Genomic DNA, 17,199 nt, shown 5'->3' with positions numbered 1-17,199 from the left:
CTGCCCAGGTTGTTGAACACCCATTGTATATTGCCTATAATTGGCTATTATTAAACAGCTGTCTGATCACACTTTCGGAAATATGGTGTTTTGATGATTCAAGATAAATATTCATGTCACACTAAGGGAGATTGTGCTTCACATTTTTGTTGCAAAATGGTTATTTGGAGGTAGTGCACTTTGGTGGAAGTTTACTTTGGCAGTGGGGATATAAAATCATAATTAGGGAATGAAAAGGGTTAATTATTTGATTATTAATTGAATTATTTGATTAACAACAAACACAAACTAGTCATATAAGCGGCAATTATAAAATAGATTGTCAGAAATTCAATTTTGCTAGTCACCCTCCTTCTACAACGGTTATTTTTTCCCAAGAGCTCTTGGAATAAGGAACAAACAATACCTTGTACAGATTTGGAACTTCACCACTGCTTAATATATTATTGATGTCTTCCAAGAATATTTCATCAACAACTTGAGTATCAACGAATAAGAAAACAGTTTGTTTGTTCTCAACACCAGCTTGGAAGTATAGTCTCTTCAGATCTGTGAACAAAAGAAGTTCATACTGACATAGAGGAGAATTTAGTTTAAACATATTAGTGCTAAAGCTGAGTGTTTAAGAGTGCTTTATCAATGAATTCATTATTCAATGGAAATTCAATGACTATTCAAAATTTATTCAAGCGATTGATCAGTATTTGTTTTTCAACACAATATAAACTTATCATAAGAAAAATATTACAAATATCAAAAAACGACTCAAATTGAGTGTCTTCAAGCAGTGATAGCTACAATTCTGATGTAGGCTTGCAAGTATAAAAAGTTAATGCATGCAGACCTTCGTGAGCATTATTAAACTAAGAAAAACAGAAATGAGGCAGCAAACATTTTGATAAATATTTTAGAAATAAAATAAAATTTTGAAACAAGAAAATGATTCAAAGTACTGTACCAATATCAACAGTGCTATGAGCTAAAATATGAAATCACAATAAATTTCTTTTACAGTAAACTTTTGTTAGTTTGATATTCTAGAAATTCTGATATTATAACTTTTATCTGCAACGAGTGAGAAGTAATTTCAATTATTTCTAAAATTTTATAAAAAAAAAAAAGTTCAAAACACTCTAAAAAAAGTTTGTGTCAAAAAATGCTACAGCTAAAAAATCAAATGTAACGAACCATCTCTGAATTCCTGTTTCCTATAATGTCTTGTAACCTCGATTTGAAATGTAGTATATTCACAAACGTAAGCTGCAAGTCGAGATAAACTCTGTCTACCCGAACCACCAATACCAATGAGAAGCATGTTGCCACGAGGCTGCCGAATGACTCTCACAACTCGAGCCACTGAATTAAAAAAAAAATTATATAAAATATTTCAAATAGTAAATGTGTTTGTTAGGATTTTCTAGGCAATTGGTTGCTAAACTGTGCCTAAATAATTTAGAGTGTGTTGCGCAATATCAATCTGTTCTGTTTAGAACTTTACATGAAATGATTAAATTCATTAAAATTCATGTTGTTAGAGTATTAGACATTGCTGCTCATGTGCACAAAAACAATCTTAATCATATTGATTAAAGGTGCTTACTATTACTTAAAAATTCTTACTTAATTTCGTAATTCGTATTATAGGAAGTACGGTAAGTACGTTGAATTCGAAGAGCTTTGTAACTTCTGGCATCGAGAATATAGTTTCAATGAAAAGTCAGGCAAGATACATACGTATATTATTAATAAAATGTTATTTTGAATATATTATTTGTACCTTTTGCTAAAAAATTCCTTAATTATAAGGAAATCATGTTTAATAATTTCTAGAATGATAAATTTGTTGAATAAAACTATAATATAGAGCAGAAGTTCAATTCAATTTTGTGAAATATATATTAGATGAAAAGTTTATTTCACATAATGGTATGTTTTTTAAGGTGTTACAAAGATCTAAATGGATTTTAATTTTTCAAATATACTTCTATAATAGACCAAACAAAATATCAACGAACCATGTTCAATAGCATCCTTGAACAAAACTAAATCCATTCCAACCATTCCTGGTGTCATGTTATAATCTTCCAACTGGTCTTCCATATATTTTTTAACAAGTCCAAATTCTGCCAAGTCCTCGTAAATACCATTTGCATTGAGGAAATCACCTGAGAGAAATTTTGTCTGAATGTTACAAATATTCATAATCTTTTCTGAATTGAAGAAATTGATCAGACACAAATTAAACTAGTAAACTGTTTGGAAATATTGTTGCAGTTGTTGTTAGGGCAAATATCGATTTATCATTTCCATACTGTTTTAATGGCGCTCCTGAAGTATGTGTACCAATATGCAGTCTGGGCCCATTATTGCACTTAGTGGCGCGGCCAGGGGGGTTCGGGGTCAAACCCCCCCTTTTGAATTTTTTTGAAAACTGAAAAAGTCTCCAATAACGTGTGCAATTGCCTTTTGCTAAAATCGCGATTTGTTTTCATCATCGTGACGTGTTATTTTTTGGATATCAATTTTGAGTTCATATTCTTGAAATGGTAACAGTATTATGTGTCTACATATTTGTATTATATTCCTCTTATGTTTCCATAGAATTATATATTTCAAATGACATTTAGAAAACACTGAAAAAATTAAAAATACGCAGAAAATTTTACCAAAAACTGGTGGTTGTTTGTTTGGACACAGATTATGATAAGTTTGATCAAACAATGTTCCAAGTCTGTCGCTCAACATAGCGATGAAAGCTTCATTATCATGAATATCAACAAGACGATCCGAAAATACTCTGAAACATTCATGAATCCACAATCTCGTCATGCTTTGTTTGGTGTCATGAAAATCCTTATGTGCTCGAAGTAATCCTTGGAAAACCTGTAATGGTAAACAGAAAACGTAATACATAATGTTCATAGAGTTTCTTTACACTTTCATTTTTTATGAAGTCAGTTCTCAATAAATGTTAACTAGGTTTGTTTTATTTTAATCAGTGTTTATTCAAGTTTTTTATCTTATCTAACACACTTGTGGGGGACAACAAACAACATATGGTATCAAAAAATTAGTTTTGCGAAATTTGTAAAACGACACTCTGACACATTGTACACTCTTTATATTGTCAAAAAAAATTTCAACATTTTTTGATTCATTTTCCAACATATCTGATGCCTATATTCAAATAAGTGTTTTTCCGCAGAAAATTTTAGTAAGATCACAAGTCGATTTTTTTGTAATAAAGACCATAAAATATTTTGTAACATAGTTAGTTTTCTAAAGGCATATAGATATTTATGAATTCACAGGGCATACATAACTTCATTATTTTGGAACATTGTAACTAATTAGAACAAATTATTGTCTCCAATTCTCACCGAAATACATATTTTAAAACACATTCTTTCACCATATCATACCTTTGAAATATCTCTCAAATTAAACAAGTAATGAATTTTTGCTGGAGTCGGCAGAAATTTCTCAACAACAAGTCTGTAGACGTCAATAGATGCTTGAGTGATGATATCACCAATAGGTTTGACATCTTCTTCGAAATCTTGCAGTTTTTGATTGATCATTGTTCCAAAGATTCGTTTGATTTGGGTTTCCTGGAGTAAGTGGAAAAACGTTATTTTTCAATTACTTCCAGTAATCTAAAGCGCTCTGCACGAAAGCTTGGTGAAAGAAAAATTAGTTTCATTCATGTTTATTATCGAGTAGCGTAATATTTAATAATTAAATTAAGTCATGTTCAAGAGAGAAATTTGCAGAAACCATGTAAGTTAGTGGAAATTGAATTTAGAAAAGCAGAATAGTTTCAATATCTATTTTCACAGTGTCAGAATTTAAATAAATTCAACTATCTAATGTCTGAAAAGCATAGATCAAATATGACAACAACAAAATATTCATTTTTAAATATTCTCATTTTTCCGTAAAATCATATACCATACTTATCGTACTTTATCGAATATGACTAATTTTAGATGTATTCTAATCTATACCAGAATACCCTATGAATGGCTTAGACTACTCATCTCATAAAAATGTACCTAATATCCCAGAAGTAATTAACTTAGAAGAAATTAACGGGATTTTGTAAAAACTCATGATACTCACACTTGGGAAAGTCATGTTGATGAGATTGAATCTACTCTGAAAACGTTGAGATATAACTTGTCTTCCACCACCAGGTGGCCCCATGTCAGCAAGTAGATACATGTCCTAATGATGAAAAGAATATCAATAGTGAATCAGTAACGTAAAGCAAATGATTATGAACAAAAAACTTATATATACCAAAACTTATAAAAACACAATCCAATATAATATACCTTGATGTATTTTGAAACTTGTTTTGCCCTGTCGTACCAGAATCCATAATCAACCCATAACTTCATTAATTCAAGGGGAGGTTGGCTTCCAAATGTATCTTTAGCTGGCATGTTCAAGTCATCCATGAAGGTAATCATCTTTTTACTTCCAAGTGGAACATAAACACCCTTGGTTCTTTTTTCGACCCGACTTTCGATAATATCTTGAACATTGTTTGACGACGTCTAAATATAATGATAATAATACAAAATTGACAACTTTAGGCAAATTAAAGGTTGAATTCAAATGTTAAAACACTCTGATATCTATCTTGATCTTCAAGGATTCGGCTTAAATTAATTTTTTGAAGATGTTTTTTTAAAACAGAGCAATCATTTATAAATATGTCTATAAAAATGAAGCATAAAATATTTAGGACATTCAAAGTCTCCATTTAAAATTTATTAATAAAATATTGGGAGATATAATTTTTGAAGTCATTCCTGGTCTGCATTATCTAACCATATTAAAACAACCTGGACAATGTGATGGTATGAAATTTAAACCTGAAATGTCTAGCCTACGATGTCAATACAGTCGAATTCAACGCTTCAACCACCATATGCCCACATGTAGTAGAAAGCTGTAAGTTCGAAAAAGGTTCGAAATTGACAATGAATATTTTGCAACCTTTGGGTAGGAAGTGTGATGTGGCTGAGCGGTTGAGTAGTAACTAAGTTTTCTAACCAGTCCCATCATCATAGCTCAGCCAATAAATTATGCTTTCCGTCTATAATAGCATCTGTTTTAATATATTTCTAGAAATAGTTTTTTACCTGTGATGACATGTTGATGGTCAGAGTGTTGTATTTAGTTGCATCTAGTTTTTGCAGAACAGTTTGAGCAACAGAAGTTTTACCGGTTCCAACAGGACCAACAAGAAGTACAGGAACACCTTTTGTTATAAGTTGTGTCACCAGAAAATCATAACGAACAGTGTCCACAGTTGGTACCATGATACGATGGAATGGTGCACTAAAAATCAAAAAATATGGTGAAAATCAGCTTGTAATAGTCAGTATCTATATTTTCAAGATTCAAATTGATGCAAATATGTCTGCAAGGAAATAGTAAAAAGTGAGCCATATTGGCAAAGATAGGCGCCAGCGATAGTGTTTTTTAATTTGTCTTGTACTGCTAAGCGCCAAAGTCCACTCAGTAACTCAATTGTTAAAACTTCTGTATACCTTCAACTCTGGTGTAAAAAACTCCATCAATTACAGGTTACTTCTTTTGGGAACAAAGCTTTGTGCAAGTATTCACTCTTATGTGAGGTGCTTAGCATATTTTACCCTACACACGAACAAGTTTTGAATTAACTTAATGAACATATAAAATGATGAATGCACAATGAAAATAAAAGTTTTACATACTTTGGTGGATATCTCCATCCTTTCTGTAATTTATCTTCAAAACTTGCCCACGTTCTGTTCTTTGTATCAACATAGTATTCATAGATTGTGTCCTTAAAGCAATATTTTTACAATGTAAAAACCATGAATGAAGCAAGAAAAAAATATCAGAATTTGATTTCGCAATAACAAAAGTGAATTAAAATTAAATTGTAATAAATCGTAACCATATGAGTGGAATAAAACAGGATGAAACGAAAACACATGTGTGACTAAATGTTAAATATGATAAAATTACTTTGTTTTCAAGCTGTATGTGTAATTGAGGGAGTGGAGGAAAATCAATAAAACATATGGCTTAGTAAATAAGAAAGCAATTCTCACATATATCGACAGAAAGGCCAAATGACTGATATGGCCACCACAATGCTAGCAAACTGCCATTCAAATGTTGAAAAAATTCAACCGAATGAGAATCGGGATAGATTGTCAAAAAAGGTGTGCCCATGAATTGTAGAAAACAGGCAAATTTGGGGATCTATTGTACTCTAGAATTATACTAAATACTGAAAATTGAAACCGGTGAAAATAAGTTTCCATACCAACAATGACTTCCGATTTGCTTTTAAAAATTACAATATTAAAGTACCTTGTTGGGAAAGCTTCCTTCTAATTCTCGTAAAAAGTTGTCCATTTTTCTTCTTCCATCTTCATCAACAGCTGCAGCAACCGACCAAATTAATGAGAACAAGTAAAACAGTTCAATCATTCTCACATAGTTCTCTCCATCGTGAGGATTTACCTGAGCAAAAATATATAATTCAAGATGTTATGGAAGTATACACCTATTTATTGACTATAACTGGGTATTCTCACTGTAATTATATATACCAGTAGTTAAAGGGGTGAATTCAACAACACCAGAGCAGAGTATGCTACACATGGCATTTTGGGTACAAAAGGCATCGCAACAACAAAAATGTACAGCATGTTGTTCATGACGATGTTATTCATTATAGACTGGAAGAAATGATTTATATATATAAATAATTCATAAAAAAAATTTTATATGTTATTTAATACCACAAGCACTCACCCCATTTTCTGGAATTGCAAGAACATCAAACAAGTGACTGAGTGATTGAATTCCATTGAGTTCAGGAATTGACACAAGTTCTTTACAATTGTGAGTTTTAAAATCTAAAACTTTATCCAGATATTTATCAGTCACTTCACGAAGTACAGACACCATGGTCTAAAATAAAATAAGACAATTATTCTAACTCAATTCAAAACACAAACAAAGACTGTATGTAATAAAAAAAAAATGATATCAAAGGATAAAATTGTGATTGAGAAATTAAATAAAAATTTATTTCCACATAAATACACATCCCAAATCACATGAAAAACAAGAACGGAAGGTAAATATATAAAAGATTATCAGTTTTTACATTACACATGACAATTAAAAAAAACATTACATGACACATAAAAAAAGACCTTATCTGTTTTCTTCTGAAGCCACGAATCAATGAAAGGTTTGTAACCAAGATCTCGGTAATCAAAATAAACCATTCCACATCTGCTGACGGTAGCAGGAGATGCCACAGCAAGATCACCAACTTCGAAAAGCAAGGAAACCTGGACAAATAATGTAAAATTTGTATCAGCACAAAAACCTTGAATGTGAATACAATACACATATTTGATATATTAAAAGAAACACAACGACTATATTTTGATTTTGAACAATATTTATACTACATTTAATATGATGAGGTAACTTTAATTTGGGCTGGAAGTCTTACCATGGTAAAACTGTCTTCATAAGTTTGCAAGTTGAATTCCTATCTATTGAGTGGTTTACATCACCACTGATTGAAAGCAGTTTTCTGCATCCCATGAAAATCCATGCATTTGGAATTATTTAATAATGAGATTTTCCTACACCCGACCAGTACTGGTAGGCAAACAAGATGTCATGTTTTGCCATATGATGAATAAATATTAACTTCCTAATTTTAATCATTTTTTACATTACATCCGTGGTTTTCAATCTTTTTGATCGAGTGGAATCCCAACGAAATATTTCAGATGCTCAAGGGACATCATTTGAATTATGAAATAAAATCAAAATTTTCTCACAAATCTATCCATGCTTGTAAGATTGTAAAAAAAATTGTATAAATTATAAATAAATTATAAAGTAAATTTAATACTGACAAAAGGAAATGCTCGGTGAGGGTAGCAAGCTCAATGATAGTGGCAAATCTAATAGGTATTTAATGATATGTATATTAATATAGACTCTTGGATTTGGATGTGAACTCACGAAACCCCAGGATTGTATTGGTGAAGCCCTGGTGGTAAAATACTGCATTACATTATGCAAAATGAAATAAACGTCGACAAACCTGATCAGGCATGCTGATTCTTTCACCATTGATCAATGTTAATACTTTGTTGTCATCCATAACTGAATTCATGCTCTCGATCCATAATGTATCAACAGGACCATCAAAAACCAACCATTTCTCGTCCGGTTTCTCATCGGCGCAAGTCTGTCTCATTACGCTTGACAGGACACCGTCTGTCCACTCATTTGTACTCAAGTCAAACTCACCATACAACTCTCCGAGAGAGAGAGCTTTGGGATTAATGGGGAAATCCTAAATATGTTAAAAAGATTTTATTAGTGAAAGAGATATTCAGATATTTGATCAATATTCGAATTAATTATTATCTCTGCCTCGAGTTCGGAAGTCCAAAGCAATTAGTTTGAAGAAGATTAGCACACATTTTGCATTTTCAATTCACAGATCGTGACCCAATGTCTTCCCATGAGGCATACCTTTAATTCCTACCTCTAAATTGTCAGACTTATTACAAATAATATTTGTAGGTAACAATACTGTTCATATTGTATATTTAATTGACTGGAAACTGCAGTCAGTCATTGCAATTGAGTGTCACAGGTCGCATGCGTTCTGAGGATCGCAGTTTGCCCACCACTGGGCTAGAGTATCATCTGCTGAACCATAAGAGTATTCCATGCATAAACAACTACAGTAATTTAAGCATCAAGTGAATAGCAAACAGAAAAAATATGAACCAGTTTAAAATCACTTGAACTTGAAACAAATAGCAGACCTTAACAATGTTAAAGTCATTGTTGCCAGCTTTTTTCATTGCTGTAAGTGAAGCTTGCAATGTTCTCCAAGTTACTGATTTTCCGACACCAGTTTGACCAACAATCATGACAGAATGTCGAGAATTCTTTGTTTCATAAAGTTGAATGACTTTCAAAACACTGTGATCCAATACTTGTAGTTTATTCGCTTTTAATTCGGTGACGATGGCTTCACGAAGCTGAATAAAAAAGGATTTTGTTATAGATTCAAGAACTATTTAATATTTCAATGCAAAAATAAAATTTATAAACGGTGTATTCTATACCAACTGGTGTGGGGTGACCCCAAAAAAAGGAACCCGTAAATTTCTTAATTTATTAAATAAGTTATTTATTTAATTTTGTCTATACTTGAACTTCTGTTTGTGTATGATTGCACCCAAAATTTTCAGCAATCTAGGACACGTTGTACAAAAGTTCATCACAGTGTTCTCTCTAGCACAGTGTTTCTTAACTTTTACAAGCCTGCTAAACCCCTATGTTACTCTGAGAGCTTTCGTTGAACCCAGACGTATTGAACAGTTAAAACCGGGGCCGCAACTTATATACTTACTTTTCCATAGTCAATGACAGGACAGTCAATTCCAGGGAACAAATCACTGACAATTCCATTAAATAATGGCAAGTCAACTGCTGTGAGTTTGGCAACGTTCATGTCTTTCATCGCAAGAAGAAGAATCTAAATTGCATTTGGTTGTATTAATATGTATATTGTAGAGGAAAAAGATCAGTCATAATAATACTACACCAACATGACATAATGTTACAATTTTGAAGGTATAAAGTTCAAACCAACAAAGCATTTCTGAAGCTATTTCTAACTCTATTTTTACCTAAGAACACTCTCCAGAGCACCAGCCCATTTATGGCATGTGGTAGTACATAGCTCTTTAACTATTATTGACAACAAGTGATATGGCCAATATTACTCAAATATATTTTCTTGATGGCAAATTTAAAATGTATCTATACATTTTAGCAATACCCATTATTATGTTCCTAAATAGTTGGTAACTTCATGTTCCTAATGTTATGGTTGGTAGTAGATACCAACTGATGTATTGAATAGGGGCAAAATTAGATGTTCTATTTTTTTTAATCTGATATAGAAGTCCTTTTATTTACTCAAAAATCCCTATTTTGTACTATATTCTAAGAAAATAATAAAATGTTTGAATTTATTTTATACTGAAAACAAAATGAAAGATGCAACACACTTACTTCTTCATCAGACATGTCAGGATTTGATCTTTTCTTTCTGCCTGCATATCTGAGCACAGATACAAGAGCACGAAGTCCAAAATCATAATGATCTTGTTTGGAGAGTTGTTGAATGGCAAGAGAATAGAGAGTGAACACTTTTTTTGCCAGAACCTAAAAAGTACACAGAGCAACATTTGAAGATAAAAAGGTTGATTGGTGCTGCATTTACCTGACTGTAGTCCCTTTCTCTATACCTTTGTGATAGTGGATTTGTATGCAACGAGATTGCAGAAGGAATAAAATGTATGTAGGCCATAGGTTCTCAAAGTGCTCCGTACGGAGCCCCAGGGCTCTGCGAGAGAAACCCAGGGGCTCCGCGAGCTATTCGATTACTTTTCAAAATACTGACCAATTTTGTAACTGTTCAAAGAAGCAATAACAGCTTGATGACATTATTTAAGGCTGATTTAAAGAATACTATTTTAAAATAACATAAAATATATATGTGATAAACTGCCAACTATAAATAAATTGGAGTCGTATTTTTGCGATCTTGGGATTTGTCAAACTTGATTTGTTCTTTCGCACTTGAAAATATTTTTAAGCAAGATATCGCCGATTAAAAAATCACAATGTATGGGCAAAATACGAACAATCGAAATTTATTTTATTGCATTCGGCTCCGTCGGTAGTTTCAGAATGAAAAAAGGTACATCGCGGATCGCGCGCACAATTGATTACGTGCGGCTCCGTCGGTAGTTTCAGAATGGGAAAAAAAGGTACATCGCGCGCATAATTGACTGTGTTTACTACGATGAAAACCTAACATAACACCAAATTTTGTGATTTACAATCTCTATTAAAGCGTTTTCAATCTGAAGAGAGTCTGCTTAAACCAAACGTGTGATCTTCCATTTTAAGTTTCAGTTTTAATATTTTAGAATGCCGTTTTTCAATCAAGAAATTTGAGTTGCGGATTTACCTCTTTATTAATTATTATTTTTAGCATTTTGTCGCCGATGACTATAATGTGGTAACATGTTTTTCACAATGAACTCATAATTCTCCACGAGAACAAAAAAGCAATTAACGTCGTCATTGTGTAACAATAAATGTATATGCCGAGGGAAATTTTTGATTTAGGGAGAATACACACCGGCGTAAAGATGCTTAAAGGTTCAAAAACAGGCCATGCTGACGAAAAAGATCGGCGATTGTAACAAAATGAAATCGCACACGTTATTAGCGGCTTTTTAGGTCTTTCAAAAATGTCAAAAGGGAAAAGATTTGCCCCCTAATTTATAAATGTTTGTCAAGTGTCAAATTTACAGCTTTAGTATATATAATTTGTGTTTGAATTTTAGATTTATTTATGACTTGTGTTAACCCTATATTAAAAAAGGTTCAGCATTTAAAATGAGTAAAGTACTTTTAACTTGCTCAGGAATATTAATCTGAAAGTAACAATTTTAACATTTATTTTGGGGCTCCGTAAATAATATTCAACCTTTCAAGGGCTCCGCAACACCAAAAGTTTGAGAACCCCTGATGTAGGCTATGTATGTTTATTTGCCTACATAATGTAACAGTATCTACATAATAATTGAACAGTATAACAGAGACGGGATACATGTTCAAGACCTTACCGGCCTAAGACACAGATGTGGGACATGTACCCAACAAGTATAACTGCAGTTTAGGACTGCTGTGTTATAGTAGGACAACAGACATGAAATATATAAATAAAACTTCAGTACACTACACATGACGAAGAGGTACGGCACAGCGATGATATGTACAATTTGTCAGTTTATGTCCCAGGTTCCGGTGTGAAAGGATGGGAATAGGGTATAAAATGTGTTTTTACAATAAATCTTACGAAAATAACTATATTGAGTGGTTCAAATGTCTTGTATCCAACTTTCTCAAATATTATTCTGTAAAGAGTTTCATCTGACCCAAAACAGACTTCCTCAAAAAAGAGCTTCACAAAACTAGAAATAATAGAAGTTATACTGTTTCTTTGAGAATGTGTTTTTTCTTCAGTCAGTCGAAACATACAGAATAAAATTTGTGAAACCCTTTGTCCATTAGATAAGCTTGAAAAGCATCTTACCCTGCAATTTCCAAATCCTTCACCAAAGAGAATAATTTCAGAAATCAAACCAGAATCAGGAACAACCATAGCAATTGGTCTGAACATTGATTTTAAATTGTCTGGCAGTTCCGTACGACCAGCATATCCTAGAAAAGGGGGAGAAAAATTGTCTTAATAGTGATATGAAAAAAACGAAGTGAACAAAACTGTACTGGTACACTGTGTAATCAATGAGACAAATAATGAAATAATTTTGCATGTTGTTTTTCATTTACTGAAGCTTCTTTTCGAACTGCCTATTTCATGAGGTAATAATTAAATGCTATATTAAGTATGCATGGAACTTTAAAAATGGTTTTCGATTCCTGTATACATTTCTATGAATCTGGCAACAGAATGTATATATATATATACAGTATATATATAGGACGACCAAAAAGATGGAAACATTTTCTAGAGGGAACATAACTTTTGTGCAAAGCGTCTTAGATGAGTCCTACTGAATTTTTTGGCTACAATCATGCACAAACAAAAGTTCCAGTGTTTATTTTCGTATAAGTAATTAAGGAAGTTACGGGTTCTGTTTTTTAGGTCACCCTAAATTAAGCCATCTTATTGATTGAATTTCCTACTATTAAGACAGCTCAGTGGTTGGAATACACTTGCTACCCCACATCTCATTATCCTGCGAAGGTTTTGATCCTATGAGAGATAAGTATGTGCAAGAAGATCGCTAGACTCCTCGTCGCTATGGAGTGTTTCATGAAAATGCTAGCGGCTCCTTCGACCAACATGCCCGCAATATCTTCTTAACTAATCCCATAGCCGACATGAACAAGTAACTGGACGAGAGGCAATGGTTTCCCATATGATTAAGCCATCTTATAATCTTCCATCTCTACTTGATAATAATCCTATTGTAACAAATACCCTGAATTTTGAACTTAATTTTAAAACAGTACAATGCACCAACAAATATACCTGGATTCATTGTGATGAAAATTCCGCAAGACCAAATTAAATTGATTTCTCTTCCTTCAAACACAAATCTCTGATGACCTGCTGCAAGTGCTGACAGAATGGACAAAATTTGCTGAGCAACAACAGATAATACTTCAATGTTGATGCGATTGAATTCATCAAAACATCCCCATGCTCCAGTCTGAAGTAATATGAATTTGCATAAAAACATGACTAAATTATAACATTGTAGAAAAGAAGATAAAATATGCTGTACCATGTGTCCAATCTGGTTTTCTCCCATTTAGTTATACAACAAAACAAAAAAATATTGCTATAAATCAGGGTTTCTTAACCAGGGATGCAAGAGCTGCTCATAGGGAGTGCAAAAATGCTCATTCATGAGAAACAATTCATCACCATAAAGTTAAAATTTACAAAATTGATGTTTACAACCTATGTTGTGCAATGGTTTAGTAGTTATCTTCATGAATATATTGAAATATTGGATAAAGTCTTGGATAGTTCTCTGCAACCACGATCTTATGGAGAGAATAATTTGGTCCTGTTACGTAAATTGGACAAAAGTAACAATTTATTGCAAGTGAAGTGTGCCGTACAAAACTTAGACTTCCTGTCAGGAATTATGAATATCTTGCAACTTAAATGAATATTTGCAGCTTACTGTAAATACATGCCAGATTATCACCTCGCAAAATTGCTGCATGCGATGTTCATATTATTTTCCATACCTGTGCCAATCCACTGTACATTCTTCCCATGCTTTTGTAATCCAGACCTTCAGAGCAATTGACGACAATGACATACATTCCCAGAGCCTTACCAAGATCTTTCACCGTCTCAGTTTTTCCTGTACCAGCTGGTCCTTTCGGACTTCCACCCCTGTGATGAAAATTATGTGTCAGACAGACCAATAACATTTCCTCCTAAATAGTATACCGCCAGTTAGCGCTGGCTACTTGATAATGGCTGTGATTAGCAAATGTTTAAAATGGGACATGCGAAATATTTTTAAAATGAGGTTTGGCAAAGAGAGTCAAGCACTCATAACACTATTAAAAGCACAATCTTTAGTTCTTCGCAAGCCTAACGGCTTCATAAATTGCACCTTTTGCTCACTGTATCAACTTCAGTCATAATCTATCCTGTCAACCCTGCCTGTCATGTAATACTCCACCATAAACCTTTTCACAACCTGCTTCTCAACCACGTTTATCATTCCAGTGGCATCATTGAGCAAATTCTATTAAAAAATAGGAATCCTCAATCTCATACTAACCTATGCAAATGTAATGCAGTTGTCAATGTCATGTAACATCTGTCTGTGAGTGGTGTAATGACGAGTCGTCCTGAGTTACCAAGATATTCATAACCATACTGAAACTGTGTGTTGGTTTGTCGAACAACACAATCATCAATATCCTGAAAATAATAAAAAGAGTAGGCTAGTTGAATAATATGTAACCATCCTAGCTCGTTAAATGGAAAGCAATACTATGTTTATGTCTAAAATCAAGTTACAGCAAAAAAAATTTTGAATATCAATTATTTACTAAATTGGTCAAGGTAAATGGAAATGTAGAAATCAAATTTGCTTGAATTTGCAAATACAGGATAAAGAAGATTAACAGTGATTTTACTGATTTTATATCTTTGCAGTTGTTTGAAATTAAACTGAAGCTTTTTGGCCATACTTTAAAAATTCAACTCCTCACACCTTATAATTTTGGAAATACAATAAACCAATATATTTACTATTTCAGACGTGCCTGCTACTAATATTACTAATCAAACTAATTAAAATATTTAGCATCGAGTTAGAAATTAAAGAGTCATTTTAAAATTCAGGTACAGAGTGACCCAAAAGTACAAAACCGATAAAATCCCAATTACTTTTACAAAAATGAATGCCTAAATTTATGTGTATGTATGGTTGTAACCAAAAAATTCGGTAATCTAGGATGCTTCGCACAATAGAATAGTCATCCAAGGATTAATGGAATACCATTCTGCCATGCTTGAACAGTGGAACACCATCTTACCTTGTCCCAGTATAACCTGAGTTGCTGAAGCCATTCAAAAGCTGTGACATCATTTGTGTTGGTTTTAATCAATTTATCAATGACATCACGAGCATGAACTTCAATTGTCACAAGAGCGACAACTTTCGAACGCTGATTTTTGTTCAAATTACCACGAATTGCTTCTGAATACTTGTTCAGCATGGACACCTAAAAAATTCAATTCATATAGATCAGGGGTCTCCAACACGCGGCCCAACAAATGGAAATGTTTGGGAGAGCACAGAATAGGGAAGATCTATACTTTGTGTGCAATGCTAATAACAATTTGTTGGTTTGTGGCCCGCGTCGTCAATAAAGTTCGAAAAGAAGCCCATGCCATATTTTGAGTTGGAGACCCCTGGTATAGATCAACATCATCTTTGGTTTATACAAAATGTATATTCAATGATATAAGATGTCCGGGCACAATGAATTGAATGACACTAAATAGGTGTTTCAGAACAGTTTAACACGTTTTCCAACCGAAATCCTCCCTAGCGATAATTTTGTTGTTTTTTGGAAAGAAATACTTTGTATTTAGCTAATATTGTTTGTAATATTGTTTTGCTGGTACTCCCGTAGTATGTGTACCAGGTTAGGGGTAGGCCATAATTTTATTCCGATTTTCTTCACTTTAATTCTATTACGAGTTGGGGGACTGTCTGTGTTAGCCAAGTGCCCATAGGTTTCAGTCCTTTTACACAACTTGATGTAAAATAGGTGAACAAAATTAGTTACCTCCATATTGGTACACATACTTCTGAAGCGCTGTTTTGCTAATATTGTTTAGTTTTTTAGCATTATTTTATACCTATTCATGGGCATATTGTAGACTATATAGACTGCACGAAAGCACGCCTTGCGTGTATCACTAGCTAACTAGCTAGCTTAAAGATTGAACAAATAACGGAAGCAGCGTTATATGCATTGTGAGGGAGGAATGAAGAGTTCCAATATTATTTTTACCTGATATTAAAAGAATATTATGCATGATATAATTATGCCACATAATAAAAAAAGAAAGCTCCGAGCACCATCAAAATTTTGAATGATTTGAATAAAACAAATGTACCTGTTTTTTCTTAATGCTCTTCAAAGCCTTCTTATCTCCTCTCTCTTTCACAGTGTTTAAAGCTTTTGTACAATCTGCTGTCCATTGAATTTGACTTGCAGTGATAACAGGCTAGAAAAACAAAAATTAATTACTGTTAACTTTCTATTTATATATAAAAAGAGAATGAACAGACTTAGTAATAATATTAGATAAAAAAGGGGAATGGCGACAAATTGTGAATAAAATAAAAATTTCTCAACAACTGACATGCTTTTTCGCTGCTACCATGGAAATAAAACTTCAATTCGGACTTTGTGTGAAACACACATTATTAGGATGATAATCCATGTGAAAAATATCCAGCCGTTTAAAGTTGGAGACACAGACAGAACTACTGGGAGTAAAAATCTTCTAAAGCAGAGATCAAATAAAAAAAATCTTGAGGGGGAATTGTGCTTCAAACACATTTCAAAGCACCCTGAGTGCCAGAAATAATCTATTGAATTGATCTAATGGTCTTTGAGTTTAATTTTACAGATACAAACATTTAGTTTTCACAATAGGTAAACATAAAAACACAACCTATGTCAGCCAATGTCTTGGATGATTGAATTTTCCTAGAAATTTGGGATTTTCATATTTATTCTTGGGGAGAGGGGAGAGGATAAGATGACTTAATCATATGGCTATCCACGGCCTCTTGTCGGGTTACCAGTCCAAATCGTTTATGGGATTAGTAGGCCAGCTATTTGTTTCAGAAGCATGCTGATGCTTAGCACAATGTGCCAACCTGAAATTTGTATTGAGATGAAGGATGAATAATGAGACTAGGACACAACGTAGTAGATAGTAAGGTATTTGTTGTATATAATAAGCAC

General features: G+C 33.0%; 1 protein-coding gene across 1 annotated transcript in view; it reads right to left on the bottom strand.

Annotated features, from left to right (window-relative positions):
- Positions 1–17,199, bottom strand: part of LOC120328077 (dynein axonemal heavy chain 2-like) — a 73,969-nt gene that overhangs the window by 30,694 nt on the left and 26,076 nt on the right. Inside the window, exons 36-57 of the mRNA XM_039394474.2 lie at positions 16,340–16,450; positions 15,247–15,435; positions 14,484–14,626; positions 13,936–14,086; positions 13,205–13,385; positions 12,242–12,369; positions 10,144–10,296; positions 9,476–9,601; positions 8,883–9,101; positions 8,147–8,401; positions 7,233–7,373; positions 6,826–6,984; positions 6,379–6,531; positions 5,751–5,842; positions 5,154–5,352; positions 4,338–4,562; positions 4,123–4,227; positions 3,423–3,611; positions 2,667–2,883; positions 2,016–2,165; positions 1,189–1,356; positions 407–549 (exon numbers count right to left, since the gene is read on the bottom strand). Coding sequence (XP_039250408.2) covers positions 407–549; positions 1,189–1,356; positions 2,016–2,165; positions 2,667–2,883; positions 3,423–3,611; positions 4,123–4,227; positions 4,338–4,562; positions 5,154–5,352; positions 5,751–5,842; positions 6,379–6,531; positions 6,826–6,984; positions 7,233–7,373; positions 8,147–8,401; positions 8,883–9,101; positions 9,476–9,601; positions 10,144–10,296; positions 12,242–12,369; positions 13,205–13,385; positions 13,936–14,086; positions 14,484–14,626; positions 15,247–15,435; positions 16,340–16,450 — 3,597 coding nt within the window. The remainder of the gene's footprint in view (positions 1–406; positions 550–1,188; positions 1,357–2,015; positions 2,166–2,666; positions 2,884–3,422; positions 3,612–4,122; positions 4,228–4,337; positions 4,563–5,153; positions 5,353–5,750; positions 5,843–6,378; positions 6,532–6,825; positions 6,985–7,232; positions 7,374–8,146; positions 8,402–8,882; positions 9,102–9,475; positions 9,602–10,143; positions 10,297–12,241; positions 12,370–13,204; positions 13,386–13,935; positions 14,087–14,483; positions 14,627–15,246; positions 15,436–16,339; positions 16,451–17,199) is intronic.

Source organism: Styela clava, chromosome 7, assembly GCF_964204865.1.
Source record: "Styela clava chromosome 7, kaStyClav1.hap1.2, whole genome shotgun sequence".
NCBI classification, from domain to species: domain Eukaryota; kingdom Metazoa; phylum Chordata; class Ascidiacea; order Stolidobranchia; family Styelidae; genus Styela; species Styela clava.
The sequence above is the reverse complement of the archived record's forward strand: the minus strand, read 5'-3'. Positions and strand labels throughout refer to the sequence as shown.